The following is an 18,039-nucleotide window of genomic DNA, read 5'->3' as shown; positions in this document are numbered from 1 at the left end:
CACGAATGGCAAAGGTACTGCCACTGTCATCCAAGAATCTAGGTAAGTGGAAGATCAATCTCAGCATCATTTACTAATGATTTTACAGCTGATGAGTTTGTTGCTGGGTGGTACCTTGTGCGTTTCGCGAGCATGCCAAGCATCTCTGCTAGTGCTGCTTTGCCCTCTGCGGGGGCAACATCATCCCAGGTGATTCATTGCACCGAAGAACTCTCACAAACTTTACATGCCTTGCGGCCGAGCAAGAAGCGGAAGAAGAATCCCAAGCTGAATTCCTACTTGTGCACTTCCAAGCCGTCAGGGATTCAGAAACGTCAGCATACTCAGTATCAAGTTCGCGGGGATGGATCTATTAGCTACACGCGATCATATCTCGAGCCTCCTAAGAACACCCAGCCAACAACCCAGCCTAAGTCGACAACATCATCCCTTATGCCCGATCAATTCAACAATGCTGATGGGTCATGGGATGTCAATACCATGCCGTTAGACGATGAACCTGTAAGAAGATGTCGCACAGCAGGAGTAAGTTTTATATCCAGATCATGTGTTCTCATCGCTCAAAGTGTGTAGGACCATCCATTACTTATGTGGTTAAAGGATCACCCTCTGTTTCTTGAAAAGATATTGCGTCTCGAAGGCAAGGGCAACCTCAGGAATGCACCGTGTTCTAGGTGTGGGGATCTTTCCCCCAAGTATCGATGCGAAGACTGTTTTGGCGTCAATCTCCACTGTTCATCTTGTATCAAGGCTGCACACCAACTCCATCCACTCCATAGATTGCAGGTCAGTTGTCCTTTTGGATAATATGAGATGATCTGACCGAGCTCTGCAGAAATGGAATGGAAAGTACTTCGAACGTGTCACCCTGAAAGCCCTTGGGCTCCGAATACAATTGGGCCATGCACCTGGTCAGGCGTGCCCCAATCCCCGTCGCGCCTTCAACAATGATTTTTTTGTCATGGATTCCCATGGTATCCATGAGGTATCACTCGACTTCTGCGATTGTACAGATGCAGTCGCACACGTACAGCAACTTCTTCGCATTTCTTGGTTTCCTTCCACGACGGCCGACCCTAAAACAGCAGCAACATTTCATCTCCTGGAGGAATTTCATATATTGTCTTTTGAGTCGAAGGTCTCAGCTTACGAATTCTACAATGCTCTTGCACGGAGAACCGACAACACCGGTCTGGCCCCTGCTAAGGTTAGTAAGCATGTTGATCAGTGCAGTCCCAACGAAGCTAATGTGATCACTCAGACTCGATATGAGTCTTTCATGCGAATGATACGTGAATGGCGACATTTAACTATGCTTAAGCGTTCTGGCAGAGGGCACGACCCTAAAGGCGTGGATGCTACAGGAGAAGGAGAATGTGCCGTGTTGTGTCCTGCTTGTCTGCATCCTGGTAAAAATTTACCGGACAATTGGGAGAATGCTCCTCGGGCGAAACAGTAAGTCAGAGGCTCTATCATATCGGTGGATACCTAACATTTTGTTTAGTTGGATGTATGCATTGTTTGTTGCCATTGACGCCAACTTCTATCTCAAGCGGAAAGTTGTCTCCAACAATATCACAGACCCCAGTTTAAGTCGCGGCTGGACTTATTTTGTAGAGGAGGCAGGGTACAAGGAATTCCTCGCAGAGAAATTTGACATCGTTCAAGAGGTAAGTCGCTGGTCTGCTGTACTGTACTGGTCACCTGCTAATTGTGTTTAGAAATCTACTTGTTCAAGTCATAATGCAGTCAACATGGCAGACACGAAGACCAACCGGGGCCTGGCTGCTACTGGTCTGGGCACCATCAACTGCGCATGTCACAATATGAAATGGCCAAACGCAGTCGGAGACCTGCAAAAGGGTGAAAAGTAAGTATTAACGAATTTCGGGATATGCATTGACTGATGGCCAATAGATATATAAATATGGACTACTTATTCTTTTCGACCCTTTGCCATTCGTCCCTGCAAACTCTCAACATCTCGTATGATATTGCCTGCCAATGGCATAAAAAGCTATGGCAGCATATGAGCGCGTTCCCTACTTCAATGCAGTTCGATCACACTTCCAAGGTCATCTCTTTCTTTGTGCCAAAGTTTCACCTACCTGTGCATGTTGAGAAATGCCAGACTACGTTTTCATTCAACTTCAAACGAGGTGTTGGTCGCACAGATGGCGAAGCACCAGAACATGGGTGGGCCAACATCAACCCCGTTGCATCCAGCACGAAGGAGATGAGACCCGGTGCAAGGTGGGATACCTTAGATGATTTCTTTGGTGACTGGAATTGGAAAAAAGTTGTCAGTCTTGGTTCGTACGTCCCTCGTGTTGGGGGGTTGGTCTCATTTGTTCGCTTAGGTACTACTATGCAGCGCAAGCTTAAAGAGGCTGTGCCTCAATGCGCGTATCATCAAGCAGCCCTTAACGACCTTGAAGAAGGCCTCCAAGAGGAGTACAGGAGGTTCTAGAGCAATGGAGATTGCAGGTGGAGGCATGGGAGAATGATCAAAGTCAGCTTAATCCCTTCGAGTGAAATGCAGATGGTATGTGACCGTATCACCATTATGAAGTACTGACACATTGCTTTTCATTTCAGTAATTACACTAGCATCTGTTCGGCTAGCGCTGGCCAAAGAAGAAGAACAAAGCATACAGAGCGGGGCCCGTATCTCACTTCACGAGGATTGCTCCCCTAGTATATTGATTAGTTCGGGGCTGGAACTTGAGGAGCAACAGTACATCTTTTCGTATATTTTTGCTTGCATGGTGACTCACACTCTCTCCCAGATGGCGCTTGAGAGCCGACAAGGATGGTCGTGGTTTACATGTCACAGACAATCAAGAAGGTAAATTAGTTGAGCGTAGTAATGCATTACAGCGTCGGCTCAATTCCTGGGTAAAGATGCAAGAGCTCTATATGCCCAACATGGCGGCCATGCAGATCTCGGACAATGCAACCGCCACAAAAGCTTCCTCCATCTCTTCAACTGCTGAAGGCTTCAAGTTGTGGCTGCCCTTGCAGATTGGGAGGTCTTTACCTTGCGATGAATCCCTGCAGAGGGTAGAATGGAGACTTCGATACGCTCAAGGCCATGATGCACTCCACTCTTTGCGCTCCTGCCTTCGTGCACAGACAGCCATTCTCAAATATAAAGACCGAAACCTTCGAGGACAAGGGGCAAATACTAGAGCTCGCAACACGCTCCAGGCGATTGACACGAGGATCGAAGCCGCTACTAGGAAATATGAAAGTGCGCATAAGGCACTGGTGGTTCTAGGCAGTCTGTTGAATGAGTCCGGCTGGCAATCTTCGCTGCATCCCTTAAACCACCAAGACATACACTTGATGTCTGACATTCTCTGGGGAGAATCAGAAGGCAGACGAAAGCTCTCGTGGATCTGGAACATGTGGGGTGCTGGTGGAAGCGAAAAAGACGACAATGGAGCTTTAGAAGGTGAGTATTGTCCATAAATGAGTTCTCTTCCTAACAATGCTACATACAGACATGAGGATTGAATGGTGCAAGGCAAGAGCTCGCGCAATGCGATGGGAGGAGGAAGTAGCACTCCTTCAAGAGGAAATGTGTCGCATAGGAGCATTTCTGAGGTGGGAAGCGGGGCGCTGGGACGAAAGGCACAATGAGGTTGTACCGACTGACGCAGAGCATGAGGACGGGTGCATAGCTTATGCACATCGTCAGGCACACTTGCGCACGCAACTGGCAACCTCATTTGAGGCACATTGGGCACAGACACTGTCTCATCTGAACGCGCAGGATGGGTCCGAAGAATGTATTGTGGATATAGCCAGTAGCTAGTAGTAGCTCTACCTATATATATCATTGACATATGGTACTAAGGGCGGGATGCATCAAACAAACAGTGGGAACGTCGGGGGACACATCAAACAAACAGCAGGAGCATGCATCAGCTACGAGGAGTCATGCATCAGAGAACACCGAGGGATGCATCAGAACAATGGTGGGAGCTTGCAGGATGCATCAAACAAACAGCGGGAGCATGCATCAGCTACGAGGAGTCATGCATCAGAAAATATCACGGGATGCATCAAAACAACAGCAGGAGTGTGCATCAGCGCTCAGCTGCGAGGAGTCATGCATCAGAGAATGGCAAGGGATGCATCAGAACAATGGCAGGAGCTTGCATCAGTGTTATGCATCAAATAATGCAACTAAGTACTAGAGGGATGAGTGATGCATAAGTGGGACAGGTGGTGCATCAGCTCACTAGGGAGACGAGTGATGCATTAGGGAGGAGTAATGCATCAGCTATGCAAGTATTGCTACTATGTGGGGGCACTACAGCTGTAGGATGAATGCATCACAGATGCCCTACAATTAGAGCAAGTAATGCATAAATATGATACGAACCTGTGTAAATGTCCGTCTCAACATCTGACACGTCCTCAGTATCATCACCCAAAAGTAAAATGTCCCAACTAGTGCTGCTGCAGTCCAGTTCCAAACTGTGGTTTGAACCTGACCAATGGTTACACCTGAGACACAATAGGAAAAGTTCGGTCAGCAGATGTGGTGCATATCGGGAGAGAAACTTAGCATATATTGAACCATTTAGCTATTGTGCGGATAATGAACAGTGTCAAAATGAAAGCATAAATATGAATAAGGATCAAATTGTATCAGTCAAATTTATAGTGGGTAGGCCAAAGATAGGGAGAATGTGGTCCTGTTATAGGTGGACTTAATATCCAAAATTTGATTACAAATAAGAAAACATGTCCAATCCTGCAATTATTTACAAATATTTCCGATGATATTTCTGAGGAAAGATATGGGATCAAATCACACTCCAGACCTAGGGTTTGCATCGGTAATATGCCTGAAGACAAATTTATAGAATTACCATCATTCACTAATGTAGCAGATTCATTGACAAATTGTAAATATTTTCAAAGATATGTATGAATGGCCCCCTGAGCAGCCCTCTCTGATCAATTTCCAGCCACTTTCATATTGATAGACCAGATTTGATTTTGTGTATACCACTATACTATGCAACTAGTGACTGTATACAAGTTTGCGTGGCAATTAGTACTACCTCTGCATTGCAGGCTTGATTCACTTACTGAAACATCTACTGCCGCGAGCAGACAAGGACATCCACTTTCCAAGGGTCTCTGAGTAACAGAGCCTGAGAGAGCCAAAGATAACAGCTCGGTGGCTTGTGCTACACCACTAGATGTCATAGGAGCAGGCATGGCAGCAAGTTTCAAGAGCACTACAATTGTGTCAGGCAGAGCATTGGATAGGTGGCCATTTTTGGGTACTTTGCATGCCCAAATAATCTTAGCAAGCGGGACCCTTTTGTTTGTCCAGCATCAGGAAAACATGGGTGCACTTTTATCCCTTAATTTCCTTAACAAATTTACTAAGGTGGCTAATGATAATAAGGACTATTAAGGAGTGATTTTGAACTTAATTATATTTATTCTAAGGCATGTGGTGGCTGCAAGTCAGCCTAAGGTGAATCAAGGTGAATTAAGGAAACATCAGTCAATTAAGTAGACCATGTGAACTTTTTCAAAAAAAAATCAAAGTTGTAACCCTTGTCAAGGGTAGTCTATCCATAGTCTCATGACATTTTTTGGTTAAGATCTTAGTGAGTTGTAAGCAAAATACTAGAAAGTGGTGTGTTCAAGAAAGTTCAGGCACACACTCATATTTTATTCTAAGTCCAATGGATATGGTATATATATCAATTGCTGCCTATATATGTACAAGGTAATGTAGTCTACTGGTAAAGCTGCTTGTCAGTTTGAGAATTGATCATGTGATCTCAGCTGGCCCAGCTGGATGGTTGAGAGTTCAAACCTTGTCTGTGGTAGAAAATAAAGTGCACTTTTTGACATCCCTTTGACTGCCTTATCAGCTGTCTTAAATGTGCCACTGGCCTTATTTTAAGGAAAATAACCTACTGAATCTCCTTATTTTCAGTAATGAAAATTTCAAGTTTAAGTTGCGCATAAGACAAATAAGTCGCTTTAAGGATGATTTAAGTCAATTTAAGTGGACCTAGGTTTTCCTGATGAGCTCCACAACTAAACAAAAGTGGTGAAGGAGAACAAAATCAAATCTGATCATCAATATGAAAGTAGCTGTCACCCATGGTGAACTCTCAAACCCAAAGCAACCCATCACAGGAAACAACCAATTTGCACTGATTTGAGCCCATATGAGTTACATGACCATCATTGGATTCAAGAAGGTGGAAGAAGTTGAGGAAGTGGCCTTCGGTTTTTGGCCAGAGGTAACTAACACCCCTGATGCATGGCCGTTCACCCCACCTATTCTATCTGAAAAGCTACAAGGTCACCAAAGAGGCTAAAAGTTAACATAGAAGTAAGCATGGATGAATTTTCCATTACACGGTCTAGGGTCCAGGAATAGCATTAGGGAGTTAGGGATTATTGCAAAAATCTGATATGAGTAGGGTAGAATGTATAGTGATACAATCAGCAATAGGATGAATGCAAACAGACTATAACACGAAGCTATAACATAAAGCTATCATTACAAGTATCCACTGGCATCTTTCTCAGTTGATGTCTATCTGATCAGAGTGAGCGTTGACTTGCATCGCCTCTCCGTTCTCCATATTTTACGACTGAGTTTGCTTTCACATAGTATGTTTAGAGGCTATTAGCAATCAGTAGTGATTGTGGTATAAATAACAAGTAACACATTACCTAATTATTATCTACATCAGAATCAGTAGCCCCTTGGTTCTTGGACATATAAGTGCAAGCATAGTGGGCCAATAATAGGGCTTTGATTCAAAATAATGAAAAGCAACCAAGAACTGAACTAGATAAAGACTATAGAGTCTTAGGTGAATATAGAAGATGATTATGCATACAGGAAAAATGCAAATATAATCTAAGAAAATGTCAAACTATACTGACATAATACAGCCATCCTGTAAGGCTTAGAAAAGATGTTTAATATCTTCATGTTCAAAGATATCATGCAGGTGAAATCTAAGGAGGGAGGGTTAAACCTCAGCTTAAACTTCAACCAGGACTGTGATATAACACGTTAATTAACACTGTGGATGAAAGAAATATTTGCCAGAATGGACAACAATATTGAATACCACTAAGCAAAAAATGAAAGTTTTGTACATAATGGCTGGTGATGCTATAGGGCTCTTCTTCAATACAGCCAGCTCTCTGCTGTCTGTGATTTTGATAACCACCTTACTGGTCATCCTATTATAATTCCACCTAAATACCTATCTTCATCAGATGTTTATTAGTGAAAATATGCCATACCACATATCACTGATTTCTCCAAACATTTTCAGCATAATTTCATTCCAATTTCAATAAGCCCACACAGTCTGTAGTTGTTTCAATCTGATGTTAATATCTAGAACTATGTTTGTTCCTTGTTAGATATAATATAAGATGTATGCATATCAATTAAGTCTACCAAAAATTCATTCTCCAGACAAGACCCACCTTCATATGAATTCCACTTGCTGGGTAACTAGCTCTGAATCTTAGAGGAGCAGCAGACATGAACATATTAGATCACTTTAATGAATTAGCTTTGAGCTCCCACATTTAATGATATTAGAGCTAGTCTGGAAAATTGTTATTGGCTAATATTTAGCAAACTTGTGTTGGCTAAATGGGGGCAGAGCTTGAAATTGCCACCTGCTTGTTAGTGACTAGGAGGTATTGATAGTATATTTCCTCCTTATGGATTAAATTCCACCACTATATCATCAATACCTAGCTGCACTCATCATAAATCCTCGACCAAAGGTTCAAGACCAACTACTAAATGCTATTAGAGTACTCAATGACAATGACAGCCATATCTATGTTATACCTAGGGCTGTCTAGTGTCCTTATAGGCTGGGAAGGTTCAGTAACAGATGTGTGTATCTATAAGGATACCTACTCCCTCAACTTTCGTTCTTCCTGTAGGAAATATTTCTGTATAATTACCTTGCCAAATATGATTATGCAAACACCAGGTAAGTTCTTGTTAGTTATATGATTATTCACATCTACAGTACACATTTCTATGTCTTTTGTGTGTCTAATTGTGTTATCATACTTATAGTATCATTTCTTGTACTTTGCTTACTATTTACATGACTTCCTAAACTCCCTAGGATGAGTTATTACTTACCTTTTGATTGTGGCTTGTCTGTTTATATTTGTTTACTATACATCACCCATATTCTAGAGTCCAGTACTCCCTACCTCTTTGGTAACTTACTCTGGACTCTAGGTACTGTACAACTTCACAACATCATTCAATGGATTGGCAACTTACTTTGGACTCTAGTCTGATCTTTTCTGATCTCTCAGTAGTTTCTAGAAGCAGCCCACTTTACTCATATCTTAACTCAATCTTCTGACTGTTCTAGAGCTTCCTGAACCAGTACAAATTGAACTCTTTAAGCATCAAGCTGCCGCTGCAATTGGATGCTGTCTCTTATCTCCAACTTATACTAACACTCAGTTACAATAAGATTACTAATAGATTGAATCATACCTTTTGCATTCTTATATTCTCAGTGATACACTATTTATTAAATGTCCAAGTCACCTAATAGGCCACTATTACTGGATTAACATAAATTTTCTTCCTAAGCTCAAGAAGGCCACAGAATCCTCTTTTCCCAACTTCTTTATTGCTTGATACCAAGCCATCAAACCCTAGTATGATCTCCTCCAAGATGAATGTATACCAGTAGCAATTATATTTGAGTGAATCATACTAGGACAAGAAGTTGTGAATAATATCTAATAGGATGGAAAGCTGTGCCAGGTTTATGGAGTGGTTGAGTGTGATTTTGCAGAGGATGATGTGGGTTTTCTCGTAAATTCTTTGAAGGTTAGATGACCAATAGTTGCTGGAGTTACAATCCTGTCAACTGCAGGGATATCACTAATGGAGACTAGCTTAAAAATGGTACAAGAAGTACATTAGGAGAGCTCAAAGTTGAACATTCATGTTTATGCTTATTGCTGCTTATGCTTACATCCTCCAATTACACACCAAAGCTAATTATGTAATATTGAGCAAATTTTGATCACTGTGCAGCCACAGTGTGAGGCTGCTAGTACCATGACATGAGTTCATTTACATGATCAGTATCTTCATGCATATCTGTTGTCTATGGTCCTCCGCACCCTCATCAATTCAGAATTGACACCAGAAGATGCTACTCTCCTTAATTGTGATATTGCTTGTGTCCTTATGATTTAACAAACACACTATCTATGGGACGATTTCCTGTCACCAAAGCCCTCAGTGTTCACCTTGCTTGGGAGTTTGCCAAGAATCCATCTGACCACTCTCGATTTATCAACATACTTCGGGTATCACCAAAAGTCTTCTATGAGTTGCTTAATATGATTGAGGACCATGTGGTCTTCCAAAATAATTCTAACAATGCACAAGCTCCAGTTCAATTACAGCTCGCTGTCACACTCTATTGAATGGGTCACTACAGAAATAGTACATCATTGAAGAATATTACTCACTATGCAGGGATCTCTGAGGGCAGTGTTGAGAAATTCACAGAGCAATGCTTTATGGCTATTGAATTTCTGCATGATGCATTTGTGCACTTGCCCACTTGGGAGGAAAAGAAAGTGGAGAAATGTTAGATTAACAATCACCTTGGATTTCAGGGGACTTGGAGGGAGGGCTAGGTGATGTATGATGGGATAATTGTTGTTCTATATGCAAAACCTGGATTAAATGGAGATGCCTACTTCACTCAAAAGGCAAATTATGAGCTTAATCTACAGGTAATTTTCCTCTCTTATAGAGAAAAAATATTCACCCCATCAATCTCAGATAATAAACCTGCCATCAAATCTCCGCATTGTAGACTATTTATATGGCCTCACTAGATCTGCTCATGATGCTTATGCATTTGAGCATACAGCTGCCATCAGACATGCTGACTGGATTTTTGCTGGTGATGAGTTTGCATGGGTAGGCTCAGCTTATTCTGTCAGTGCTCATACAATTCCAGTGCACAAGCGACCTGCATCACTTCTCCCAGAGAACATCCTATTTGATAGTGCTGTTGCTCATCTTAGGGTGCGATTAGAGCACTGCATGAGTGCTTTGAAGGGGCACTGGCAATGCTTGAGGGGACATCATATCAACATCGAGCAGCATGTCAATGAATAACTATTGCAATTATTCTTCATAATCTGGTGATAAATGTTGAAGGAGCAACCAAGAGAGAAGATTTTTTCTGCTGTGCACACTCAAGCAGAGGAAGAAGAAGACAGAGGACCCACTGATCTTCCTATGGATAATGATAAGTAAGGTAGTAAAGCAAAGCGGCAGCATTTGTTACGAACTCAGATAGAGTCTTCCATAACAGTAGCTCCAATAAAGAAGATCAAGAGTTACAGTATCAGGTAACGACGACCAGAGGTAGAACTCTGGTGAAGTAATTGAGTAAAGGCTAATCTCTTCCCAAAGAGCTAGATCAGAGGCACCCTCAGGTCCTAGTCAGGTATCAGGGAGAACTGAGTAGATTCAAGTTAAGGAAAAGTACAGCATCAGGAAAAAGGGATTTTGCCATTTTTGGCTTTATATTCAAAAGAGCCACAATGGGCTATATTTGAATATATGTATGCTATAGTTGCAACTTGAATGATATTATAGTCAGACTCTTTAGGAAAAAGGGTATTTGCTCATTTAATGTATCTAAATCTTGACAACAATTGACCTTATTAAAAGTAATGATAATATAATTTGAACTTTGGAAAAGTTCCCACAGTCAAGGTGCTTTCTTGAACTGTCCACTTTTGAGTATTTTGCTTATAACTCACTAGGATCTTAACCTATTGATGTCATAAGACTATGGATAGACTTTCCTTGACAAGGGCTATAACTTTGATTTTCATCGGAAAATGTTCCCACGGTCAAGTAAGCAAAATGCGAAAATTCACCAAGTCAAAATTCATTAAGTCTTGTGATGTGGCTTTGTTTGGCACAGCTTATATAAGCAAAAGTGTGGTCAACCACAAGTCTTTTCCTATCTTTTCCTTCCTTTCCCTTCTCATTCTCCTTTTAGTCAATAATTTTCGCATTTTTGAGTATTTGGTAAGTCTTTTCTTCTTCTTTTCCTTCCCTCTCTGACCCTCTCCTTCTAGCTCCTTCTTCCTTCCCTCCTCCTCCTCCTCCTCCTACTCAATCATTTTTGACCATTTGGTAAGTCTTTCTCTCTTCTTCCTCTTCCCTCTCTGACACCCCTTCTTCTAGCTCCTCATTTTCGCACTTTTGAGTATTTGGTGAGTCTCCTCCTCCTCTTCTTCTTCTTCCCTCTCTGACACCCCTTCTAGCTCCTCCTCCTCCTTCCCTCCCTCCTCCTCCTCCTCCCACCACTCAAGGATTTTCGCACTTTTGAGTATTTGGTAAGTCTCCTACTATAGGCTCATCCTCTCCAATTTTCGCATTTTTGGCTATTTAGTAAGTCCCTTTTTATTTTCCTATCTTTCCTCTCTGACTCCCTCTTATACTAGTAGCTTTCTGCCCTTCTCCTCCTCTCTTAATTTTCGCATTTTGCCTCTTTTGTAGTTAGTAGTTTACATCTGTTGTAGTAGTTACTTGAAATATTACTTGAATTTTCACTTTTTGGTGTTTTGACTAGAATATAAATGCAAATATAGTGCACTAGAGGGAAAAAATTAAGGTGCCTCCAAATTTTGGCAGTTGAATATATGTGCTACTGGCTACACAAGTTGACTATATGTGACTATATGTCCTCTCTATAGAGGGGGGGATTGCTTTAGATCCTATGAGGTCTATAGATGCTATATATTCATATATAGTGCTATATGAGCTAATATAGCAATAACCCTTTTTCCTGATGAGGTAGTAGCTAGGGTTTATATACGTAAAGAGAAGTGCACAGACCAGTCCATGAGGCATTGTAATAGTACAGAAAGAGGAAGTCAGAGATAAGGAAAATCCTCATGGTCGACATGAGGTGTGCTAGAAGTGAAACGGGGATCAAGAAGTATAGTACATGTGTGGTCCTGCAGGTGATGATGGGAAAATGATGGGGTTACTGTAATATCGCTTAGGAGCGGGCTTCTTTGAGGGGAGGTGCATGATGAGGTGTGCAGCAGATAGCCAAACCTTGTCTTTAGGTTTCCAGGGTACAAACTTCTTTCCAAATGTCCGATTGGCCATGCGCTGCATTGCGAGATTGTGACAAGATAGGGCTTCTTCTCAGATCTTCTGGAGGTGCTTGATTCGGTCTTCTGCTGCAGGAATGGAAAATTCAGGGAAGGCGTAGGGGATTCCTCAAGGTTCATATCCCATCATGAGGAAAAAAGGAGAGGTGTTGCGAGAATCGTGTTTTTGGTGATTATGGATGAATTCAGCCATGGGGTGATGCTTGACCCATTCAGAAGGTGTGGATTGACAGTAGATTTGGAGGTAGGTTTTGAGTTCTTGGTTTAGGCATTTGGTTTGCCTGTCAGTCTGGGGGTGGTAAGTGGTGGAGAGTACAACTTCATAGTCAAGGAGTCTGCTGAGTTCTTTCATGAGTTTTGAGGCAAACTGTGGTTCTCTATCAGAGATGATTTTGTCGTAGAGCCCGAATCTAAGGAAAACTTTCTTGAAAAAGAGTTGGGCGACTCCTTCGGCAGTGATGGTTTTCTTGCAGGGACAGAGAATTACCCCCTTCATAAGGCTATGGTCTGCCACAACCATAACAAAATCATATCCTCTGGATTCAGGGAGGTCAGTGATTAAGTCTACGGAAACCTGTGAGAAGGGGCAAAGTGCAGTAGAGGGAATAGGGTTCAGGGGGAGAGGAGGGGTGCATGTTGGATGTCATTTGCTGACAAAGGGTGCCACCCTCAACATATTTTCGGATAAAGGTACCTATGCCTGGCCACCAGTAATCTCGCTTGATGAGTTCTTCAGTTTTAAAGCGTCCAGGATGACCGGCAGTAGGGTGATCATGGTGAAGGGGGGACATAGGTGCAGTTTTTGTAGAACAATCTTTCATCATCAATCTTCCAGTCAGAAAGTGCAGATTTCATGGGGGGTGCATTCAGCCCATCAAGGGCTTGCTGGGTGGCGAGGATAATGGGGTCGGAAAGAGTTAAGGATGTGTCCTTCAAGGATTGGGCAAGATCGGTGTCAAGGATTCGAATGAATAGGGAGTTGGGGAGTAGTGTGACATCGGTGTTGTCAGAGGCTTCAGCGGAATGGTCAGGGCAGCAGGAGAGTGCATCGGGGGCAGCAAGCTTGCTTTCTGTGATATGGTGGAGTTCTAGGTCGAATTCATTCAGGGTGAGTTGCCAACATGCTTGGCGGCAGGTGAGGTTCTGAGCGGAGTGGAAGTAGAGGAGGTTCTTGTGATTGGTAAATACTATCACAGGGTGAGGGTTCCCCTCAAGGTAGTGCCTCCATGCTTTCAGGGCGCAGATAATGGCTAAGAGTTCCTGGTTGTACACCTGGTAGTTTCGTTCTGCAGGGTTAAAGGATTGGGAGAGGTATCTGCATGGATAGTATGCACCATTCTTGTTGGTTTGAAGGAGAACTGCTTCTGTGGCTACAAGAGAGGCATCAGTTGCAAGGGCAAATTGTCGAGGTCCAGTCAAACTTGGTGTCTTTCTTAGTTAGGTCAATTAGGGGTCAAGCGAGGTCAGAATAGTGGGGATGAAGTGTTGGTAAAAATTGCAGAATCCGAGGAACGATTGGACTTCTTTAACAGAAGTGGGGGTTTGCCAGTCTTTAATTCCAGAGAGCTTGGCGGGGTCCATGGCTACTTGGCCAGGGTGGATGATCATCCCAAGGTAGTCAACTTCTTGGACATCAAAGAGGCACTTTTCGGGTTTCAGAAAAAGGGTTTCTCTGCGGATAATTTTGAGCACTCTGTGGGTTCTTTCCCAGTGCTCTTCTAGGGATTTCAAAAAATAAGGATATCGTCCATATAAACAATCATCCATTCTTCATTGATTTCTTTCTGGAAGGTCTGGTTCATATATGCTTGAAACATGGCTGGCGAATTGCACAGCCCAAAGAACATGACTTTTGGTTCAAAGAGTCCGAACAAGGTGGTAAACACCGCTTTCCAGCGGTCATCAGGGTGGATTAGGATATTGTTATATCCAGAGTGGACATCCATCTTGGTGAAGTATCTTGCATTGCAGAGCTTTGCAATCAAGGGTGGAATCAAGAGGAGGGGGTAGGTGTTCTTTATTGTCCATTCATTAATGTAACAATAATCTTGGCAGGGTCTGAGAGAACCGTCTTTCTTTCCTACGAAAAAGAAGCCACTTGCTTGGGGCGACTTAGAGGGTTGAATAAAGTCCTTAGTGATATGTTCATCGAGGAAGGCTTTCACAGTGTCGGTTTCTTTTCAGAGATAGGGGGTAGGTTTTTGCGGATTTTGGAATAAAACCGGGTTTGGTCTCAATTCTATGGTCAACACCTGGTCAGGACAGGGGAAGTTTATTTAAGCCGTCATTGACAAAAATATCAGCAAAATCATGGAGGTAGGAGGGGACAAGCTCTTCAAAGGTTTTCTTCTTCTTTTCTTGAGCATCCTTCAGAGTGAATTCTTGGGCTTTGTTGCTAGTCTTCAGATGTTCATCTTCTTCGGCTTTTCTCAGGATCCATTGATTCCTAAGTGGTTACCTCTGAACTGTCTTGGGCATATTGGATTAGTACTTCATTGTCATTGAGAAGGTACATCGTGGGTTCATCGACCTTTTTGGCATAGAAGAGGTCTTTTTCGAATGGTTCTGTGGGGATATCATCTCATACGTCCCAGTTGGTGTCATACTGAGGGGGATAGTTCTGAGTTCTTCGAGAGCATCATGAAAAACTTCTTCTTCTCTTAGTTTGATTTGTTCTATGGTTCTTTTGCCATTTACAGGCAGGGGGTTGCGAGATGGGTAGTCTCCTTCTTTCTCGAGTTCTTCGGACACAGAGGGCTTCATGGAAGTCATGTGTACTCCTTGCTTCTTGTGGAAGATATTTTTGAGACAGATGGATCAAGGGGTGGCGGGTAATCGAAGGGTGTCATTGGTCCAGTCGATGCCAAGGTTTATGGCATTCAGCCAGGGTTTCCCGAGGAGGATCATGTCTTTGTCACTCATGTTGAGGACATTGAATTTCCCCATCATAACTCGATCATCGATCTTGATTGTGAGATGGCAGAAGTGCATGACAGTGTGCTTGGAGAGTTCTTCATCTGCGGTGCAGATCTTGATTGGTTTTGAGAGTTCATGGGGTTCGGATCTTGTGTTTTCTTACAAACATCCAATGGATGAATGTGGCTACTGCACCAGTGTCAATGACAGCAGTTGTTTCCAGTGATTTGTTTCGATGTTCAGAGGATAAGACAGTGACCGGCACCCTAAATTCTCTGATCTTTCCTACATTCTTGACGGTACGTACATTGAGATAGGGCAGTTATAATGCTGTGGCAGGCTCCCATTCTAAAAATCCATTCTCTAGGTTTCTAGGTCTTTGTCATCCAATTCTTTAACCTTGCTAGAGGTCCGTTCATCTTCAGGGTTTGTACACCTTACCGGTTGCTTTCCTTTATCATTCTTTTGGGCATCTCTGGTGGTGCGTGGGTGGAAGGCAGTGTCATTGGCACCATGGCCACTCTTGTGACACTTGAAGCACAATCCTTTCTTCATGTGCTCGGTTCTGGCTTCATCGGTCATGTGGTCTACGTCCATAGTGTTAGGATCATGGGAATGGTTAGGGGTGTAGTGCAGGGTCTGTTTCCGGCTATTCTGGGAGTTCTGGTGATGAGATTGGTGGGACATGAGGAGTTGGTAGGCAGATTCCATGTTAACCACCTTTCTGATGAGTCCATCAAAGGTGTCAGGGATGTCTCCTGAATCACAGAGCTTGCAGACCACTCCTGGTTTCAGGCCGCAGAGGAAGTAGTCTTTCTTGGCAGCATAGTTTGTGATTCCAGCTCTGCCGCAGAGCTGTTTGAACGTGTTGATGTACTCGTTGACATCTGTGCCTTGCTTAAGGCTATGCAGTTTGTACAATGCAGTACCTGCAGAGTCGATGAGGTCAAAGGAGGCAGAGAAGTCATCTAGGAATTTTTCCCAGGTTCCATAGCCGAATGGCTGCTTCGTTTCAAGGTCTATTTCCATGGCATGGTTGATGAAATCTTCCATCCAGGTTGTGGCAGCGCCTTCCTTGAAGAAGGAGAGGGCGAAGCAGATCTTTCAGTGTTGCGTATGTAGATCTGTTCATTAGTGGTATTCAGAGTTAAAAAAGATAAAGAAAAGACAACACTTGGAAAGTTGGACAACATTATTGAAACTCCGAATTATAACTCCGTTTTGCTTACACATCACTGTCATACTACGCTGATAAGATCACCGTGACTATGCCTTGCATATCGCTGTTAAGAACGTGCTCAAGGGTCGGATCCGAAGGGCTTGGCTTCAGCTCGTGCGCTGCGCCCCTTACCCGAGTACGTGCCCCTAACTTCCGAGGGTTGTCGAACGATGTCCGAAGGTTACCGGACGATGTCCGGAGGGCGTCGGGCGATGTCCGGAGTCCGATGTCCGATGCGCGGGAATTCCGGCGGACGTTCGGAAACAAGAGATAAGACTAATCCGGACGAAGTCCGAACTAGAAAGGAAACAGCGGAGGACTACCAGAGGTAGAGGCGGAGGTGACAAGTCTATAGGAGTCGATCCTAAGACGAGCGGAGGTCGACGAGAGAGAAACTCAAGTCGGACGGAGGAGGGAATGAGCAGAGTTTAAGATGATATTCGAACTAAGGATGTACATAGATTCTACAGGGTTTATATACTACTGAGGACTTATCGGAGAACAGAGATGCGCAGTCCGAAGCTATACAAAGCTGTGGACGGAGCGTATAGAAAAGTCAAACACTAGTCTATCGGAAAATAGTAAATGAACCCGGAGATTAGAACAGATGAAAATAAAGGCGGAAATGAAATGAGGTACGGAAAATGATATAGTCTAACTGGAGTAGGAATGTACAAAGGGATAAGGCACGGAAGTTAGACGCGGGTCGGATCCGGACATAGATAGATGTCGGCCGGATCCGGACTTCCGGAAATGATGTGTGTGATAGGTCCGGGTCCGGAACGCGGGATATGACAATCGCTTCTAAAACAACAACTACGAGCCCTCAAAATACACACGATGACCTTATATTAGCTCGCTACATCGAGCTTGTGCAACATGCACTTGATGAGCTCCTTGAAGAACCAGATTCCGAAGATGACAGTTACAGCATCTCCTCAAATGACAGCGGTGGATCCCTCAGCATGTCAGTTTGTTCAATGTCGTCGGATACATCTTTGAACTCCCTGATGTCGGATATCACAATCACAAGTGCCTACTCAATCACATCCTCCCAGCTCTCATCAGATGGGCCACAGATGGCCGGTCGAGCCTTTACGGAGTTTATAGATGCTGTTCATGCTTTGGCTGATGAAGTAGAGACCAGCTGTGTTCTTAATGCGAGACCCAAACTTAGCCGCGCCCCACAACTGCACCTGCTGCCAGAATGGGGTATGCATGCCCCTGATAAATTTTGCTGAAAGCTTCGTGTGTCCCCTGCTGTTTTCGACAAACTCATTGAACATATCCAGCCACACGCGATTTTCTACAACAATTCGAACAACCCACAGCTTCCTATTCCTATTCAACTCGCGATTTTTCTCAATGGCATAGGCCACTATGGAAATGCTGCCACGACGCAGGATTTGGCTGAATGAGCAGGAGTGTCCGTCGGAACCGTGTACAACTGTTTCAAATGAGTGATGATTGCAATTTTGAAGCACCATGACGATGTGATCCATTTTGATCCGCTTGACCGAGAAGATCAGAAGGAACAGAAGAGGGCACAACAGTGGGTTGAGGGGAGGACATGCCGGGAATGGTGCGGTGGCTTCCTCTGTGTTGATGGCACTCCTTTCAACTTATTTCAGAAGCCTGGGTGGCATGGGGAAGGGTTTTTCGATAAAAAT

The 18,039-nt window shown here is 43.4% G+C and overlaps 1 protein-coding gene across 1 annotated transcript; it reads left to right on the top strand.

The window, feature by feature from the left end:
• Positions 1-588: 588 nt before the first annotated feature.
• HD556DRAFT_1434387 (uncharacterized protein) lies at positions 589-3,820 on the top strand (the record flags this gene model as incomplete). The annotated part of the gene is made up of 12 exons (XM_041305319.1): positions 589-786; positions 836-1,207; positions 1,262-1,455; positions 1,505-1,670; positions 1,722-1,870; positions 1,918-2,312; positions 2,361-2,454; positions 2,481-2,512; positions 2,599-2,737; positions 2,790-3,253; positions 3,281-3,457; positions 3,507-3,820. 12 exons carry the CDS (start codon positions 589-591, stop codon positions 3,818-3,820), a joined length of 2,694 nt encoding a protein of 897 aa, XP_041154943.1.
• Between the last annotated feature and the right edge of the window lie 14,219 nt (positions 3,821-18,039).

The sequence above is a fragment of the Suillus plorans genome (genome assembly GCF_016647745.1).
Source record: "Suillus plorans strain S12 chromosome Unknown HD556scaffold_77, whole genome shotgun sequence".
NCBI classification, from domain to species: domain Eukaryota; kingdom Fungi; phylum Basidiomycota; class Agaricomycetes; order Boletales; family Suillaceae; genus Suillus; species Suillus plorans.
This window is presented reverse-complemented; position numbering and strand designations above follow the sequence as displayed.